This window comes from Homalodisca vitripennis, chromosome X (genome assembly GCF_021130785.1).
Source record: "Homalodisca vitripennis isolate AUS2020 chromosome X, UT_GWSS_2.1, whole genome shotgun sequence".
Classification (NCBI taxonomy): domain Eukaryota; kingdom Metazoa; phylum Arthropoda; class Insecta; order Hemiptera; family Cicadellidae; genus Homalodisca; species Homalodisca vitripennis.
In genome coordinates, this window is record NC_060215.1 from 66,745,837 (window position 1) to 66,766,790 (window position 20,954).

At 33.3% G+C, this 20,954-nt stretch overlaps 1 protein-coding gene across 1 annotated transcript in view; it reads left to right on the plus strand.

The window, feature by feature from the left end:
* Window positions 1–20,954, plus strand: part of LOC124369110 (mitogen-activated protein kinase-binding protein 1) — a 193,556-nt gene that overhangs the window by 123,479 nt on the left and 49,123 nt on the right. The window contains 7 exon segments of the mRNA XM_046826862.1: window positions 1,785–1,802; window positions 2,684–2,854; window positions 4,933–5,192; window positions 10,779–10,886; window positions 12,225–12,412; window positions 14,919–15,028; window positions 20,034–20,144. Coding sequence (XP_046682818.1) covers window positions 1,785–1,802; window positions 2,684–2,854; window positions 4,933–5,192; window positions 10,779–10,886; window positions 12,225–12,412; window positions 14,919–15,028; window positions 20,034–20,144 — 966 coding nt within the window.

Consider the following 20,954-nt stretch of genomic DNA (forward strand, 5'->3'; position numbering starts at 1 on the left):
TGATCCTAACACCAAAAGACTTTTGATATTGCAGAAGAGAGCTATTAGGATAATGTGTAATGTAAACAATAGAACCCATTGCAAACCTTTGTTTAGACAATTAGAGGTGTTGCCTGTGCCTTCTATATTTGTTCTGGATGTATTACTGTATGTTAAAAATAACTTGCAGACAATAACAGTAAATAGCTCTATACATAATTACTTTACTAGAAATTGTTCTAATCTTAGAGTAAACTACTGTACCTACCAGTGTACCAAAAATAGTTTTGTAGAGATAGGTATTAAAATTTATAACATGTTACCAAATCATATTAAATGTCTAGATTTTATTAGGTTTAAGAAATGCTTAAAAAATATCTTAGTAAATCTAGCAGCATACAGTTTAGATGAAGTTATAGATCATATTGAAGCTAACATAGCCTAGTTATGAATATTTTACTTTTATAATACAATTTGTTTTGTATGTGATGACGATGCCATGCATACCACATTTGTAACGGCAATAAAATTCTGATTCTGATACATCAGCCTTATTTGTTGGTTATTTCCATACTTTCCTACTTCCGCTGTGTGTAAACTGCAGAAACTTCACTTACCACCTGAGCCATTTGCCAATTACACACAAGTAATCACTTCTTTTACTAGCCATATCAGACTTATGGCATCCTCCTGAGTGCCAACCAACTGCTTGTCTACCACAGTCCCACCGTGTCACATACTACACTTAACAGGATTGAAGGTAAGCTACATCACTGTAGCCGTCTGCTCAACCCAATACAAAACTGTCCAAAGATCCCACTTTGACTAATTAAACAAGAGAGATGCCCTCGTAATACATTTTTTCCAGCTAAAGACAAATAATTTATATGATTTTTCATAATCTGAAAGTCAGCATCTTGAGACATGGCCCTCAAAATTCAATTCATAATGAGCAAAAAATGTTGATATCAACAGAATGCACTGTCTTACAACATGTTCCACATGATAAATCTATGATCTCTTGCCTACCACTTCAAATACCACCAAACTTTACAAATGTGGTTTCATCACATGCAGTACTATGAAAATTCTTTCAGCACCACTAAAATGTTAGCAATAGCACAATGACTCACACTGTCAAACACCATAATGACATCCAACGAAGCATTTGTGAAGCTGACTAAATTTGTATTGTGCTCCCAACAAAATAGCACTTAAGACTGATACATTGTCACTCACCATTATAAAAGCAACATTAACATAAGTTCATTATGTCTCTCTCCTGAAGGTAGAGTCTTATAAGATAAGATCTTACAAGTATGTCTGATGACCACTGACTCTGACTGGATGCTGATAAATCAAAACTTGGGTGCGTGAACAAAATCGAACTTTAAAAAAATAAAAGTTGTCCTAATAACTAAAAGATTGTCTTGAAAGCCTTCAGAACCAGGAGTAGGGTTGAATGAGAGGGCTGCAATAGATGCTGGAACCACATTCCACTGCTTAGGGTTGACACCCTCAAATCTAATACAGAAAAGAGAAGAATCTTGATGGCCAGAACTGAAATGCTAGGCACTAACCCATCAGGGACATTGGTTTTTACTGAATATTAATATACCTATTTAAATATTTTTCACATCTCTTAGTTAGTTTAGAAATTTCTTAAAATTAAATTCAGGCATCTGAGATTGCAGCCAGTCTATGACCATGATTGCACTTTACAATAAGGATTAGTGTGGAATACTCAAGTCTAATTACATCCAAGATAATGTTTATAGGTCATCTCCTCCTAACAAAAAATAAAGTCAAGGGAATCTTCATTTGTTGTAGTTTTCATTATAAATGTTTGGAACTTAAGAACCAAAAACTTTTCAACCATGACTAAACATTTGTAAAAATCATTCTGAAGATACAAACATCATCTAAAACACTGGTTTTCTGGCCAGGAGTTTTTGTTTACGATGAATAAGCACTGTCTTTGTTGTCAATTTTCAATTTTATTTGGAGAGAATATTATAAGAACTTCTTCACATACAGACACATAGTCCCTGCTGGAAAAGTGTTTTTTTCTAAAATGCCTGTTGTGTTATATTTTGTACACTTTTAATGTAAAGTTTATTTTGAATTTCTCCAACTCTCAAGTGAATGACACCTCTGATGCATAGTACTGTCAGATATAATATTTTGATCCATAAACATTTTCCAGATATTAGCAGTTTTGTTGTTTTTGTCAGAAAAAAACTTATAACTGAATGGATTTCAAATTTGGTGTTTTTTAAACTAAATTGTTCACTTTGACTGTCTACTGTAAACAAACAACATGCTTGTTGCTTACCTTCCCACCACTGCAATTAGAGGCATCCCAGTATTGTGGGGACACTAGTACAGTCACTTTTTGGCTTCCACTTGCTACTTCTCACACTACTCGAAAACACAGTTTAATAACCAGACAGCTTGTGTATTTGATGAAATTGAATTCTATTAAAAGGTGTTAATCAATATGAAAAAACCAGTTGATGAAATATTTCTAGAACATCAATCTTAAAACATAAAACCAATCATTCAAGATTGAAACATGGTTAGATGACAACCAAATCTGTATCTCTACACATATAATATTTTCCAAATTCAACTTTGTACATTTATTTTTGTATATTGTAATATGTGAGAACTATTTATGTTATACAGCACCCGTTTGTCAGAGAGCAGATAACGGCAGCAAAAAACGACTCTGTACGACATGGAAGTGGACTGTAGTCAAAAGCATGTATTAACTGCGTGTCAAGACAGGAATATTCGTGTCTACAGTGTCAATACCAGTAAACACACGAAGACTTTTAAGGGTGCTGTTGGCGAGGATGGTTCTCTTATCAAGGTATATTTTTCTTGCATTAAACACAATTCGTAGTTCTTTCTTGGTAATAGTTAATTTGAAAAATTGTTATATTGTAATAGTTGTTTGCCATTTTCAAGTAGGTATTACAATTATCTGAAACAAATACAATATTTGAATATTAACTATAAGCTATAAGACATGTCTTACAACCCTGACTGTTAATATCAGTGCTTGATGTGAAAATTACACTCATTAATTAGAAAAAACTCTTTAAAATATGTCCTAATAGGTACTTCATTAGAGGTACAGCTTACCTAATGTTTCAGAATTGTCAGCTGATTTGTAGCTGTTATGTTTACGAGTCGAATCGATCCATAAATTGGAATCAAGTGTATTATTTTGGTTCGAAATACAGGTTTTCCATTTAAAAATTCGAAAAGAAATTTTAAAAGACTCTGCCCAAAATAATGGAAATATTTCATGTTATTGATAAAGAGCAAACAAATCTTTACTATGCATAATCTGTTCCCAGGATGGTTCAATTGTGGCTGGTTTATATCTTCCAGTAGAACCTACAATGAGGACAGTAAAAATGAATGCTCTTATACTATTGACCAAAACCAGAAGCAGCATATCCCTGGTTTTGGTAAAATTAACAATAAGCAATAATAATGGTTGGTTTATCGATAGGTCTAGTTCACGGCAAACAATGACTGTTAGAGTGGGTACTTTAGTGTTAAGGAGGTGCAATCAGTTTTGGGTTTGGAAAATATATTTTTTTTCAGATCTTTTTTGATCATGCCTACTGGTATTTAAAGTAAACACCAGATCAAACAAAAACTGTGAAGATAAAAATGTTAAATTTTCACAATATGAACATAAGTTATATCTTCAGGGAATGGCATGGTTTTTAGTCTTTTATGACTTAAGGAAAATAACTTTTTGTATTAAATACTATTAAAAAATGTAATGTTTTTAAAAAAAAGCATTGAAATACTAAGCTTTTTATAGCATTTATAAGTTACTAATAGTAACATAGTACTTAGTAACTTTTTAATTAAATGGCAATATTTCTTCATTTTTAAAGGTAATTTGTTTAAAAAGAATTGTTGAAGATAGACAACCAGTTTACATAAATTGCTTGCAGTCTTTTTCTTGATAAATATTTTATTTGTGTTACTATGTGTATTGCAGTTTATTCATAGTCATAACTTCTCTTTTACCACTCACAATATAAAACAGATACATAGTTTTGTAAACAGAGAGAAGTAGAATGTATTTTTATGTAATTCTTTATATAAAGAAAATGATGGGATTACATCTACGTTTCTTTGAATAGTTTGTATGAATGTGTTCTGAGTTTTTCTTAAATTGGCAATTAGTGTTTTAAAGGTACATCTCCTACACAACTTCATGTTGAATTCTCAAGTTAGTTAGGCGAAAATACAGCATCCGCAATAAATGGTTATTCTCAAATAATAACGGTTGCTTTCTAATATTTAGTTCCAACTGATTCTTTAATACTGACACATGCAATTTCCACTATAATTATTCGTCCAGATGCGTTATCTAAATATTTAATACCACTTATTTTATGTTATATTGGACATTGGTATAAAACATTGTCAGTTTGCAGTTAGTTGCTGTGATACTTGACCGTTAAATTAATATCAAAACTAAAACTATCCCAATTAATAAAAAATGTTTTAAGGTGTTCAGAATCATCAAATTTGTGTGTCGTGTAAATATCTCAAACTTTATTGTTTACTTTGTAATTTTCTGCAATAAAGTTTCTTTACTGATTTCTTAATATATAAACACCATATTGTCTGATAACACTAATATTTTGCCTTTGAAATGATTTTTGAGTAAAACTGTACTAAACGTAATAAACAAATTATCAGACAAAACAAATCCTTAAGAGCAATAGATGCGCTGAAATGGTTACGGTCAAAGCATTCCCTTTTTTCCATTTGATTGTAATTTTCATAACAGGATGAATTGGTTATTTTAATTTATTTTATGAAAGAAATGAATATGCCACACCTTATTCAAATGTTAAATTTTTACTCTTAAAAGTGTAATAAAATTGTAGATTTGTTGTTCACATGTTGTAGGTGACGATGGACCCAAGTGGTATCTTGGTGGCCACCAGTTGCACAGACAAAACTCTCAGTGTTTATGACTACTACAGTTCAGAGTGTGTAGCTACTATGCTGGGCCACAGTGAGTTAGCCACAGGTCTACGGTTCACAAGGGACTGTCGAAGGCTCATTTCTGCCTCTGGAGATGGTTGCATTTTTGTATGGAAAATGCCTCACGATCTCGTCGTTACTATGAGAGCTCGTCTAGCACAGCAAGCTGCCAGAGCTGGAAAGTAAGCATTATGATCTATGTTTTTATAAACTAACTGTTTTAATTGCAGACCTAATAATTATCTAATATAAATCTTTATTTGGTGTTAATATCAAAAACCATCTGGTAACATCTTATGTCATACAGAAGTAGCATTTCTGTTTTACCAATAATTATGAAAGTATAACAAGTTGTACCAGTTATGAAAAATCGGCATTGTTCAACAATATTTTATGCACAGGATTGTTGGTGTTTGTAGTTTTTTCCTCTACACATTTTTTACAACAACCTAAAAAGCCATAGAAGATCCAGAAATAGCTGATCATCTCAATAGTGGGTAAACACTTCAAAATAACATCAATCCAATATCAAAAATCAGCATGCAATATAAACAGTAGTAAGTAAATTCCAGTTTCAATGTGTTGGAGAGAAAGAAGTTGGGAAGCCGGAAACACTTTGAAATCTAAAACATCTATAGGAATATATGAAATATCCACCAAGCTAACAAAATGTAAAAACAGAACTGACTACAACAACTAGGTATAATAAATAAATTGTTGCAACAAGGAATCTTTCCAGCTCAATTAAAAATTCCTAAAGTTATTAAACGTACAAAAAGAGCCCTGTTATAAAAATATATAGTTTACCCGCCCAATCTCTATTATACCAACATTTTCAAAAGTGATTGAAAAGATTGTCTTGTAACATCTCATACACTACCTTGAGCTAAATATCCTGCTTACTAATCAATAACATGGTTTCTTGAATGACAGATCAACAGCAACTGAACTAATACAACTTGTAGAGCATTTCATAAATAAACTATAAAAAGTCTGTATTGTTTCCAGTCTATTTTTAGATTTCAGCAACCTCAATCACAGTTGCTTAGTTGAAAAACCAAAAGCACTAGGTATAGCAGGGAAATCAGCAGACTAGTTGCAGAACTACCTAACTGACAGGAAACATCTTTTTGAGTTGAAACATACTATCAACAATTAACTCGTCTTTCTTGGAAGCCACATGAGCACCAGCTATGCAAAAACACTCTGCTCAAGAACCTTTCTCATATATAGACTCAAGCAAGTATGTGCTCCAGAGGCAACAATAAGTGCCTATTTCACCTCTCTTGAATTTCATGTAAGATATGGCATAGCTTCTTAGGGAGGAACAATTTCCACAAATTAAGAAAGTGTCGTCATTCAACAAAAAAGCTGTAAGGTATATGGCAGTTCTTGAGTAATGAGAGAGCTGCAGAGCAGCATTTACTGAATTTAACATTCTAACTGTTATAGCACTTTATATACAAGAAGTTATCCTTCACACAGTCTCTACTTTATGTCCAAGACATCATTACCTTCACCACCATAACACAGACATAAGTTACCTCAAACTTGTCTTACCGCCCTAACATCTCTACAGCAAAAAACCAATACGAGAGCAAAAGAAGAATTGAAGTACATGCTAGCACAACAGTTGAAGAAGCAATTGACTGATTGGCTGATAAATAAAGTTTGAATATGATATTTTGGTTTGCCTTTGGCCCAGAAATAATTCTTAAAAATATCAGTAGAGAGTTATGAGAACACTGTAGTAAATTGGTGGAAATACAAAAATTAAAATTAAATAAATTCTGGTAGATACATTTATAAAAAATAATACCAAATGTGTGTAAGTATTAATAACAATAAGTAAAAACAAAATATATAAATTAGTAAAATACAGTTCATAGAATATTAATTCTGATTATTAATACAGAATTGTTGATGCTCTTAACAGTGATAGATGTTAGGAAGCATAATCATTAATCTATTGGTAACTGAATTAATATTGTGTCACTTGGACAGATCACTGTAATTATTTTTATACAAAATTTGAGGTAGAAAAGTCATACAAATGTCATCCATTGGCTTTAGTACCAATGTTCCCATGAAAACTACATGCCTTCTGACCTTACTTCCTGGATAACCCTCATAATTAATTTCATGTTACAAACAATGATTCTTTACTATGGATTCACTGGCTTGTATGTTCATTACAATATTTTTACATTGAATTGTCTGTCTGTTTTATTTTAAATTTATATTATAATTTTAATATTTTAATAATATTGTATTAAATAAGTAGACAAATTACTTTAATATAAAATGAAGTAATTTGCGTTTAGTTACTATTTTATTATAAATCGTTGACTTTTTCATATTAATAAGTTTGTTTATTATTAAAACAAATCTTAGATTTTTTTTAAATTAATTCAAAATATTGTTTATGGTGTTCTTGACAATAGACAATAGACAATAGACAAACTTCTTTATTAGCATATTCATCAAGAACAGTAATAGAGTCAGAAATTAGATAAACTTGTTTTGGAAAAATAATTTTTGAGTCCGATGATGCATCACATTTGAGAGCGATTGTTGAGTTCCAGTTGAGGCCTCCAGTCTTGGTTCAAGAATTCGTCAATGGTGTAGAAAGGCTGTCCAACAAGCAAGTCATGGAGTGCTTTTTTAAAAGGGTTACCCTGAAGCTCTCTTAATGGTTGTGGTAGATGGTTCCATAGCTTTCGCCCAATGTAGGTTGGTTTCTCCTCGAAAAGTGCTGTGCGGTGTATGGGTAGAGTGTAGCTTGTTGCATAACGTGTGTTGTAGTGATGAAGGTCCTTTCCAGTTTTGAGATTCTTCTGGTGTGCATACATGATAACTTCTTGGATGTATAGCGCAGTAACAGTCATTATCTGGAGTGTCTGGAAGGCATGTCTGCAGCTCTGCCTTGGTTCTAAGTCAGCCAAAACTCGGATGGCTTTTTTCTGTAGGGTAAGAACTCTATTAAGGTTTCCAACTGAGGAGCCACCCCAAACCGCAAGTCCATACCTCAAGTGAGTTTCTACTAATGAGTAGTAAGCTGTTTTGGCTGATTCCAAGTTGCTGATCCATTTAATGCGTCGAACAACATATATTCCAGATGCTAATTTTTTGCAGACATTGTTCACTTGCTCAGTCCAGGTTAGGTTTCTGTCCAGAATGACTCCAAGAAATTTTACATGATTTTCAACTGTTACATTGGCGATGCTGGGAGTAGTGTCTCTTTTCTTACTGAAATTAATTTGTATTGTTTTTTGTGGGTTTATGGCCAGGTCATTTGTTTTACAATAATTCAGAGCCTTGTTTAGAGAGGCTGTAGCAGCTGCACAAACACCTTCTGCAGTGAGATTCCTTATCAGGAGTGTTGTGTCGTCTGCGTACATTACACATGATGTATTATTATCTTGGGTATGTGTTGGGAAATCATTTACAAATAGAATAAAGAGGACAGGGCCCAGTACAGACCCTAGTGGAACTCCTCGGAGAATAGGAAGTGGTTTTGACTGGTGTGTTTTTGTAATTCCAAGTGTGGTTGTCTGTACCTCAACTACTTGGGTTCGTCCTGATAGGTAGCTTGCAAACCATTTATTTGCTGTGTCTGTGATTCCCAGTAATGTTAGTTTCCTTAAGATGAGGTCATGTCCCAAACAGTCAAATGCCTTACTATAATCGAGAAGAAGTGCGGAGATGTATTGTCCTTTGTCTATTTGGTCAATAATGTCTTCAATTAGGCTGATTATGGCAGAAATTGGCAACTTGAAACTTGAAGTTGGCAAATAATAGTTTTGATATGAAACATAACAAAAGTTTTGTATGACTGACAGTTAAAACCTACAAGTTATCCTCCTTTGACTCACAATTAATAATAATTTGGTAGTGTATGTGTTCTGACTATCTCAGTACAGTTTAAGTCCGGGGCCCATTTTGAAATTTTCCAAAATTTCAATTTTTATTTTTTGACATTTTTGTATTCTTTGGAATCTTACGAGTAATTTGACATATTATACATACAATTTGGACGAGTGCAACCTTAGGTAATTAATTTATTTGTAATGGTGTGCACTGTGTTTTTCGCTGGCAGGGGCGTCAGGGCGAGGGACGTATGTTTATGTTTTGTGCAGTTGTAATAATATAAGCTACACGTACTTGTTGTGTTGGTAACACTGTTTGTTCTTTACTGTCATATGGTTCTTTCTCATTTGTTGTCATGTCAACGCATGGGCGCACGCCTACGCAAACTGAAAAAGACAATGGGAAAAACTAAACTTCCCGATGATAAAACTATGGGGGGGTAAGGTAGGTTGACTCTTGAGGCTATAAATGAAATTCAATTATACTAAAGGCCGGCCATTAGAAGAAATGTTGACAGTCTGGAAAATATGAAGAGGGCTGTTTGGGCAGAGTATTTCCATCTCATTTCAACAAATGAAGAACCAGCTTACAGTTTGTGTCCGAAAACTGCTGATACGTGGTGAAAATACCAACGAGCTATCCAGAAGAAAGAAGCCTATGACCACAAAGAACACTTCCACATTGCCCCTGTAGTAATGGAAAAGGTTAAACAAATTTTCAAGGACTTAGCTAACCCCACGCTGCTGGCGAAATGTCTTCATGGACAGACCCAAAATCCGAGCGAGTCGCTAAACAGTGTGGTGTGGTCGCGTATTCCAAAATCGACTTTAGTTATGAAAAAAACCCTTGAGTTTGGTGTTTATGAAGCCATTGCCTGTTTCAACAAAGGAAACATTGTTAAATGTGAAGTACTCAAGAAAGTAGGTATAATGCCAGGCAAAAACTGTTGAGGTTATGAAGCGATTCAACAAGATGCGTATAAGGAAGGCGCAAAAGGCGGTGGAAGAGATTGAAAAGAAGTGTCACCAGAAGCGGGAGGTGGCTAAAAGACGTCTGGAGGATATATATGAGCGGCAGGAGGATCCAGATAACCCAGCATATGCAGCAGGAATGTACTGAGGTACATGAGTCACTATTGTTTAGGTTATAGCCTAGAATAAATGGAATTCCCGAAAAACTTGTTTTTTTTTATACTTCGGTACCCATATCTTCCAAACTATTCGAGGTATTAGTATAGTTTTTGTTTTGTTTTGTTCAAAATTTCATGTTTTTTATTTACAGCACAGGAAATTTGGTTTTAAAACCTAACACCAATTCTACATGGTTGCAAAGTCAAAATTTTCGAATAAAAAAAGTAAATTTTAGAAAAATTTGTTAAAATACCTAAATAAAGTTATTTTAGAAATTCCTGTGCCATAAATACTCTAAAAGATATACATAACAAAATTAAAAACAATTAGAGTAGGTTACGTCGTAAGGTTTTAGAGACATGTGTACCTTAAAATGACTAATTTAACATGCGCAGCATATGGCCCCCGGACGCCCCTTAAAATAATGAAAAAAATGTCATAAAAGTTTTAAATTTATAACTTTTGATTGTTGTTTGTGAATAAAAACATGCTATTGAATATAAATAAATTGTGCATGTTCGCTGATTTTCAAAAACTGTGATAGAGATAGAAAATAATGTTTTGCAGCATTTATCATCCATGGTTGAATTATTACTTAACAACTATCCTTTAGTCTGCTTTAAAACCTGTTTTTCTATACCTGAATTGTGTGTAAAATACTATTTTATTTTCTCGCAATTTAATTGATTGTACTATAGTAAAGCGTGAAATAATAATTAAATGTCCAAATATTGTTTTAATATGCTTCTAAACAATATTTTTTTACAGACGACTGACCCAACTTGGGATAACAGTAGGAGATGGCGAAGAAAATGATAATCCATCTGTGGACAATCTCAATGCCATACATACAGTCAACAGTGATTCAGAGTATAGGTATGAGTTCTCGTTTTTAACTGTCATACTAATTGAATCATATTATCTTACTTACAGATAATTCAACTATATAATCTGACTCACTAACTGTGTATAAAAATAATGCTTCTTCTCAGTCAGTATATGTTGAGTTGTTTACTTCCACAGGCTTATTTGATGTGTTGAATGTACAGTACATTTCTACTACAGAAATACATGGCTGTCTCCCTCTCACTTTTCAGGTGGGCCTTAAGTATGTCACAGGTGATATAATTCAAAAACTCACATGATTGGTATACCCAGTCAAACACATTTAAATTAAAGTAATACCGTCTTATTATAGAGGCAAAGTTAGTAACTAAAAGTCATTTCTGCCACTTATTTGTTACAGGAATATGAATATCCTAAATACAAAATTTCATATGAACAGCAATAAACTATTTGATTTATTTTATAGTAAAAATTCAGTTTTTTCAGATGTTTGAATGGTGCTGTATAATTTTTGGGTGTATTGAATACTGACTACAAACTGTGAATGAATTTGAGGAAAAAAACATCTAACAACCTGATTTGCTACTGGAAATTGCACAACAAATGCTGTTTTAATAAAGTTCTGATTATTTTAGCACAATTTTTTTTTTACGTTACAGTTAATCATATTTAACATTTGTAAAATAAAAATATATTGGCTGGGCGCTTTCAACACATGGAAACTTTGAGCTCAGAAGCATTGACACTGAAGAGCATTAGTTTTGAAATGCATGAAATTTCATAAGTAAAGCATTTTTGGTATTCTTATGAATACAATTTTGCAGAAGTGAATTAATGCACATAGTTAATGATTCAATGACTTTATTGTTGGTCATACGTTTATAAATGGTTAGAAAATTCATTGTATCTTATTTATAAAACTTTCATCCATTTCCACAGTTGTTAGTCAATAAAGCTTAATAGAAGGGGGCTATTGTGGATACACATCAATTTCTAGTATATCTTTATAAGTATTGTCTGCAATTTATATTAGTTCACATATTATAATATTGATTACCACACTTAATATACTGTTATGCAGAAAATATGAAATATTAAGTGAATTTATTTACTGTACCTTGTACTGCTGATAAAAGTGGGCCTATTTACCTCAATTAAATGAAAAATTTGTTGCCTTGTTATTGGCGTTGGTCAAAATACTGATGAAACTTTAGATTAGCTTCTTCATTTGTATGTAAAATCCAGTTGAAAACATTGACATAATTACAAATTTTTTTTATTTGAACATAACTTTACTTAAAAAATACCAATCTTTTTCTAAGACAACCTTTAAAAAAAATGAGTTTTGTGAATTAATTATTGTTCTAGGTTAAATATGGGACAGTTACCACAGTGGGCACAGAAGTCAATCCTCGATACCAGTGTGCCCACTCATGACAACAAAACTAACCGAGCGGTGGAAGCACCCAAGGGGCGCTGGGCTACTCGGGCCCTTGAACCAAGTCACGAAGTTCCTATTCATGAGAGAAACTTTTACTCAAGCTCAATTAATAAAGGTGAAAAATATGTTTGCATTGTTAGAATACAAGTAGTTTTGTGACTCAAAATGTCACTTAGGTTAGCAATTTAATATACCTGATGATTTTTACAGTAGCAATGATCAGATTTAGGAAAGAATTTGGGATGAATATTAAATTTCTGTCTAGGTAGTTAGATCTTTTTTGATGTACGTGTATTTAGATGTGAATCCGTTATGTGAATAGAACTTGGAGGCTAATGACTGTTGTTGTCTTCCTTTCACTTGTCTGAACTTTTGTAGCCTAGAGCCCTTCTCAAACCTGTTGGAAAGAGAATATGTATTTAAATAGAAATGTGGATAAAACAGAACATTTTATTAATAAAGGTAGCATTCCAGACAACCGTCCATTCAATAATTTTCGATTTATATTTTGGTCTTGAACAAAAATTTAGGCCATTCCTCATATTTAATATTCATGTATTCATTATTTTAGGACCAATATAGCCAAACTGTGTTCGTGTTATTTGTTTTGACAAGTTTTTTACATGTATCAAAATGTTTGATGTTTGTGTATCTACTTTATGTTATTTTTTATAATAGTTATTAATATTCTTGTGTATATGAATCACTGAACAGTTTATATAAACATATTTTAAGTTAATATATTATTAATAATAATTCATACACAATTCATTCAGCTGTCGTATGCTAAAAGTGTGTCACGTTAATGGGAGTCACTTTACCATGGCTTGTAACATGCATGTGAAGGATTGTATAGTTTGGAAGTCTCTGGTGGAAAAAGTAACTTTGTAGTTTTGTGAAACCTATTCATAGAGAACTGGTTTGCTCCTAGGTTTGTGTGTAAAGAAGTACCATAGCATAGCAAAATTAAAGAAATAATGTTTTTTTTTTTTAATGTTACAAGTAATGTAATTTAAATAAAACCAAATGGCAAAAGCTTAGCTTATCAATTAAAAAATCAGCTCAAGAGCTCTATCTCAGAGCAGAGATCTAACTCTCTCCCTTTAATATTGCCTGAAAGATTTCAATATGATTTTATTTTGTGGTATAGGAGAAGCTAAATAACAGAATTCCTTCACCTTTTCAAGTCTTTTTCCTTCAACTAACACGTCTTTGATATTTCCATCCCTTCTCTCTACTTTCATTACTTTACATTTTTGTATGTTCATCTCTAAACCATATTTCTTCGCCACTTTTGCCCATTTGTTTAACTCTCGTTCTAACTCTTCTTCCCTATTTTCCCATATCATTATGTCATCCGCATATGCTATTGTCTTAAGTTCTTCTGCTCCTCTGTTTCCTTGTACTTCTAGAATAATTTCATCCATTATAATATTGAAAAGGAAAGGTGACAATACTGTGACCTTTCCTTTAAGGCACAATAAGAGAAGAGATAGGAAACAGAATATGGAAGAGTGGAAAGTTTTTCAATATGGTAAAGAAGATTGTGTGGAGTTGGAACATTGGGAAAGAATCAAAAGTATTGATGTATAAATCTTATTTCCAACCAATTTTATTATATGGAGCAGAGACGTGGACGTGGACTAAAAATGATTTAAGCAGATTGCAAGCTGCAGAAATGAGATTTTTAAGAGGGATAGAGAAGACTACAAGAAGAGATAGAATAAGGAACGAAATAACCAGAGAAAGATTGAAGGTAGTTTCACTGCAAGAGACAATGGAAGGAAGAAGAATACAGTGGATGGGGCATGTGAAGAGGATGGGAGATAATAGAATGCCTAGAATAGCACTGGAGAAGGAGGAAGGAGGAAGAAGACCAAGAGGAAGACCGAGAGGAAGATGGGAGGACCAAGTGTGGAAAGACATAGAGAGAAGGGGACTACAGAAAATACAGGTGGATGAAGAGGAGACATGGAACGATAGACTAAAGTGGAGGAGGCTGTGTACGACGACCCGTGAGAACGGAAACGTCTGACGACGATGATGATGATGATGAGGAGAAGCTGAACTACTGGTGAAATCTTTTGCTCGTCATAACTTACTAACTAAGAAGTATTTCTGGTCTTAAGTGTACACAAAATGTTTTCCCAAATTTTACTTGAACAATATATCAAACATTGTTTATATTTCTTAACAGAGTAGACTATATCGTTGCATAGCAATACACAAAGTGTTGGGAGTTGTTGGGAGTCCAAACATGCATTTATTCATGCAACATTAAAAAAAACAAACCACGTACACTAAAATACTATAACTCGTATAACTAAAACAAAATAAAAAATAAGAACTTGTTACATCAATAATAAGAAATTAAAAAATCTTTAAACTATCGTTCCTCATTTTAAAACCGCCAACCATATAAATATTTAAATTTGAATTTTAAAAACCGTATGGACCAACAAATTTAAAAAGATTCACTTTTTGTTATAATTTTTGCTATAAATAAACAAATTTCAGACTTTTGTGTGAAGTTGTAAAACTATACTTTTAATTTTAAATTACTCAAAGGCACCTAAAGGAAATTTGGAATACTTAATAATGCAGTGATAATAATGTTTCAGAGAGACGTCTGGATTCCGATGGCTCAAAGGAAGATAGTTCTATTGACAGCGGAACTGAAATTTGTAGATCTTTCAAGCAAGAGAAGAGGAGAGCATTTACTATATCCCAGGTAATAATTCTGATCATCAGTATAAATCGAAGTGAGGACATTTGTATTATTGATATCAATCAAAGAAAGAAAGCATCAGTTCCAGTGTACCTTGGCATTACCCAATGTACTATTAGCCATCATGAAATACATTTTTTCTATAATTTTTTTGATACTTTTGAATTTTTCAATTAAAACTGTTAAATCTTGTCTTGGCAGTATTAAGTAAGGAAGGCACATGAATGAGAGTAGGGACAATCAGTATGATATGTATTTAACACATTCACTGCTGCCAGAAAATACGTAAAATACAAGCCCATGCTGAAAATATTTTTTTTAGGTTTTACTTACCATTATTATGTGGAGACTTCATATGCACCATCAATGATGTGTATATGTCCATATATACATATATACAGCAACAATATAGTAGCGGCACCGGAAGGTGCCGGCCGCACTCGGCAGGTCAGATGCCATTGGACACCCCGACGGTGTCAGTCGCGTCCGTCACTTTCCACGCACAACACTTTTCCACTGTTCAAATTGTTTACAGTATTCATTCATTTGTAACCGTCATACACACAATTATATACAATATTTACAATATTTCCACTTTTTCCTGCCTCATTTTCTTTCCTACTCATGATACTTGTCGAAGCATCTCAGTGCACATAGGCCAGGTTCGCCAGGGCACTGGGCACAAAAGAAAAGGGTCATGGTTCTTTTCTTTGTCTTTGAGCATTCTCTGCATCGTTTTCTCTTCATATCCTTTCTCCTGTGTTGTCAGGTGTGTCCATTTTTGACAATACGTGTCTGACAGTTGTTTGTTGTCTAGGCCGGAGTGGAGGTGTGATTGCGTTTGCTGCAGGCAAAAAAGCATGTTGATGATGGACAATCTAAAGTGGTACAACGATCTTTTCCTTGGGTTGGTTTGTAAATATAAAGTTTGAAGGAGTTCACCAACAACGTCTGAAGGAAATGGAACGAAGATCTTTTTGTACCAGCGAATTGATTTGTGTTCGAAGGCATAATAGCTCATAAGCTGATCATTTCGGTCCACACACCCTTCATATGGGCGTTGTACTGTATTATGGGCAGAGGCTTTTGGCGAGGTTGGTTATACCTATTCATTGAGATTGCCCAAATCATTCTCAAACTCTGTGGATAGGTACAAACACCTGACGCTTGTCGCACCATTTTGCTATCAAAACACCATTTGGCGTACCGTTCTGCCTTTTTCTCCTCTGGCAAGACGAGCTGTCTTGAGATCTAGCGGAACATGCTTTCGGTCTGAGCGCATTGTGCCGGAGTGCAGTGCAGTAGGTTTTCTCACTCAGTAACTCGGTTGCAAGGGGGTAACTGATATAATAATTATCCATATACAATGAATGGCCCACCCCAAGCATTCCCCTCATCAAATACTTTTGACTACTTTGCTAGCATGACCTTTTCCTCCAAGTTCACCTCCCTTCCCAGAATACACAGTGAAACTTACACAAAGTCCATCCGGTTCACATAACGAGTAAAATCTTGATACCATATTTATGGCGCTTTCCTTGAATGTATTGTCGAAAGTGCAGACGTCCTCTCCATAGCACCATTCCTTCATCAATCGACAACTCTCGACTTGGGTAGTAGATGGTTTTCATCTTTTGATTGAAATAGTCAATCAAAAGCCTGACTTTGTAGAGGCGATCATCAGGTACAGTCTCTTCGTCACTTTCATAAAAAATTTAAACATCTTAGGATCAGGAGAAATCTGTCTCTGCTCATTTGGGATCTCACGAATCCAAATTAAACATACGATCAGTTTTTCCAGTAATCGTTTAGACGATTGATTTTTACAGTTTCCCATGTGAAAGATTAGCCCGATAAATTTTTTCAGTTCAGCCACTGTCAGTTCCTGCCAATTATTTATTCTTGATTTTATTTTGAGGTTAGGGGAAAATAATATTTCCCAGGCATTTTTTGTTAGTGGCAGACACAAATTTTTTTCCAACAAGGTATCATCAAGTAGTAAAAAAAAACCAATCGATAGGATAGGAACGTTTGTTCCGGTGGGCAGGTACAAGCAATTTGTTTTCTTTTGTGAAGGGAATTCTTCGCATACCTGCAGTACGAAGTGACCATATTGGGTCAGAAATCACTTGATCAGCTTCCTGGTCATCCGTGTCCTCATCCTCGATGTCCACAGGCGCCACCACATTGACAATAGGCGGCGCGTCAAGCTGGGCTTGGTCAATGTCACTCTCCGGGGCCGGCAGACGCCACAGAATCGTCAGAACTACTTTCCACATCACTCTCACTCAAATAGTGTCTTATTTGGCTAGAACTAGGACCATCCATTGTTCACAAAACGAAGTTCACAGCCCCTACAACTATAACAATACACCAAACACACAGATTAGCCGATGAACTCAACCCGAACCACGTGGAACAACAAACAAGGGTACTCTACACGCGGCGCGAAATATACCTTCCCTCACGCAGAAGCTGAAACAGCACTGACGTTGTGAAATCTAGAAGGTGGCGTGACACCGTCCGGTGCCGAACGCACCCGAGGACACCCCGAAGCGCGGCACCGTGCGGTGCCAGCCGCATTCAATGTGTTAATGGATACATGCTATGTAAAGGGTTAACAATCAGTAGTAATTTTTAAATTGTAGGTTTTGATTAAATAAGCAATATATTCATAAACACAAGGCCTCTAAATGTAATATTAGTCTAAAAAAATGTGTACAGAAAAATGTGTCACAAATCAAGGATGGATGCCTCATAAAATTTTATATTTCTTTGAAATTTTATTGTTAACGTGAGCTGTAGAAAAGGCCAAAAACAGAACTAAGTAATGTATTTTGTGTTATTAGGTATATTTGAGCCGCTTGAAACTGCTTTTTAATCCATTGATAAAATATTCTGATTTGAACTCATTATGGAGCCTTACCCATGTTTATTGGTTTATTATTGACTGATTACGAAATAATTAAGGAAATAAAGAACATTTTTTAATGTTTGAAAAATTATCTAATACTTTAAAAAGGTTGAACAAATTAGTAACATGAAATCAAACTACGAGTTCAAATATTCTTGTAGCCCTATAAATTCCAAATAAAATGAAATAATATAATAATACAGGAATTGCATATTACTAGAAATTATTTCATCATGCATTTCAAATTTTGTAACAAAGTTACATGTTTTATTGTTATAAAATGATATTGAAGCTGAATGTGTAAGTCAATCCGCCAGGTTTTTTATGTTACAAATATATAAACAAAAACACATTAATAAATAAATCAACATATTTGAACTTATAAGCCTATTAAAAAAAATGAAAAACCACAACAATCATGCTCTGTCATGGTAGGCAGTTAACGACAAGCACTTTGTTATATTTACGGGGCTATGAAGTAAAAGTGTATTGAATAAGAATAAATAAACCACTAGTAAAATTTCATATGTCTAACGTCTAACAAGGCTGGAATCTTTAATATTTTTATCTAATGTTGTATCTATTTTAATACATTTTAATGTTCTATACTATTACACTCAACATTCTAAACTATAAAAAACATGTAAACAAACCACAAAATCAAACCCAGAAATAAATAAAAATATTGAGTAACTGTTATACAAAATTTGTATAACATATATATTGTATATATTTGTATATTAAATATTTAATATTTAACAAAATGACAATTAGAATCACACAATTTGTTTCCCCACATTAGTATGTTTTAAAATATTTCATTTTTTTAACATATTCTGACGTTTTTGGACAGTGAATAATCTCTAATAAAATATCCATATTCAAACTTATAAATTTATAAAAATTTAATTATTTGATATAATATTTTCCATTTTATGACCCCAATGCTCACTAAATACATATTATTCATATGGAAATCTTATTAATTTAATTCCATACTCATGTATACTGGGTTAACTTTAAATACTCATGTTTCTAAAATATTTTGTCCTTGGTTTCCCTTATTGGTGTAAGTATGAAACCCTGACATTACATATTTATGTTCTTTCCAATCTAACCATTTTTTAAATCTTTGTGTTATGTATTTTTAAACATAAAAATAAATATGGTAAAGATAATTTAATCAGACATCTTGTTTGTCACCTTGCAGTTACCTAATATATAATAAGTAATATGTTTAAAATGAGTCATATTGAGTCAAGTGAAGTTTGTGGATGTAAAAGTGTACTACAAAAAAGTTGCAGAGAGAAATAAAGTGATCCTTGAATGGGTGCCAGATTATGAGGGCATTCCTGGAAATGCAATAGTGGACGCCCTGTCCAAGAAAGTCTCTGAAAACAATTTAGTGGGACCAGATTCTGGATGTAGGGTATCTGTCATAAACAAATAGTAAATGATTGGAAAATAAGAGAAAAAGATCTGAGTCCCTCATGGTTTAGACAGCCAAACATGTTTATCTGACTTTATTCAAAAAGCAGAAATAATTAGTTAGACCAATATAATGATGAATATAATTTTTACTTGGACTAGTAACACAACATTATCAGCTCTCGTCAGGTCAGGTTCTCTTCAAAAACATCTAATGACTAAACCAATGAATTTGCAGAATTTGTGGAGAAGCAGAAGAATCAGCAGAACACATATGGCATGGCAGGAATGTTTTATTATCAACACACCAATGTGGAAACATCAACACTAAGTTTAAGGATTTTCACCAACATCTGATTGATTCTGAAGTCACTAATCACATAAAAGATAGACTTTAGACTTTCTTCATTCATTTTGTATTTTTTCCAGTTTTATAAGCTAGACCACATGTACCATTGCCATATTATTGTGTATCAGACTGTATTTTACCTTGTAACCATACACCAGGATAGAGGTCAATTTAATAATAGGACTTTATAGTCCTCCATTAAAGTAAAGACAATTTTCATTATTCATAAATTTACAGTTCCAATCATGCTAATAACATCTTCACAATTAACTTTGAAAATGCTACTATTAAATATAAAATCAAGCATTTTATCACAGGTGACTGGTATCAAGGAGTCCATCCTGAGAGCAGGAGACCAGGATGAAACTGCTCATCATCGGAGTAGGCATCATACAGATGACAGTTCTCTGGGAAGTTTTAAGTATGAGGTATAGTAATATCATACCCTACACTGGTCTTTGTTGAGCAGTCTATCTTCCAGCAGTATTACAAAAAGTAGCACTATAACTATTTTTCATCCATTAAAGCACTATTACTATACACTATGCACTATAGTACTATTTACTTAGTACTTGCTGAACTCACGTCTTTGCCTCCTTGCATTAGATAAGTGAAATAATGACTTGCAGTCTAACACAAGTAATCATGACTTACAAATTCTAATTATCAATTACCAAGGGTTCATTAAAATGAATAGTCATAAAAGGTAAAAGTAGATTCACGGTCATGATCAGCATGATCAGGTAGTTTATCGTCATAGTTAAGAATTTTGGGGATTTCCAATATTGTACCTTAAAAATGTTTTGTTAGTACTGTGGAGGTTCTGTTAAAGATTGATTATTTTTAAATTTAATTTAGATGTAATTTCATAATTAATTATGTTCTTCAATTAATTATGTGCTATCATTTAACATTTAGTCTAACTATTATATTGAAAACCTTAATTTTATTAGAACATATATTGCTAAATAAATATTAATTCACAAATGTATATCACAAGAATAGGAATATTATAGTATTTGAGTATCATTTTTAATGTATTTTAAAATTGAAATCCTATTGATTAATCAAACCAAATTTCTCTATATTGCCAGAGACATTTCAAGGTATTTATCTTAAAAACTAAATCCATTCTCTCAACTTTCCATACAGTTGCACGCGGGCATTCATTCATACACATACAAACAAACAAAATTCGTCAGATGAACCATTGTTTTTTGTTTTAGCAATTCTTAGCC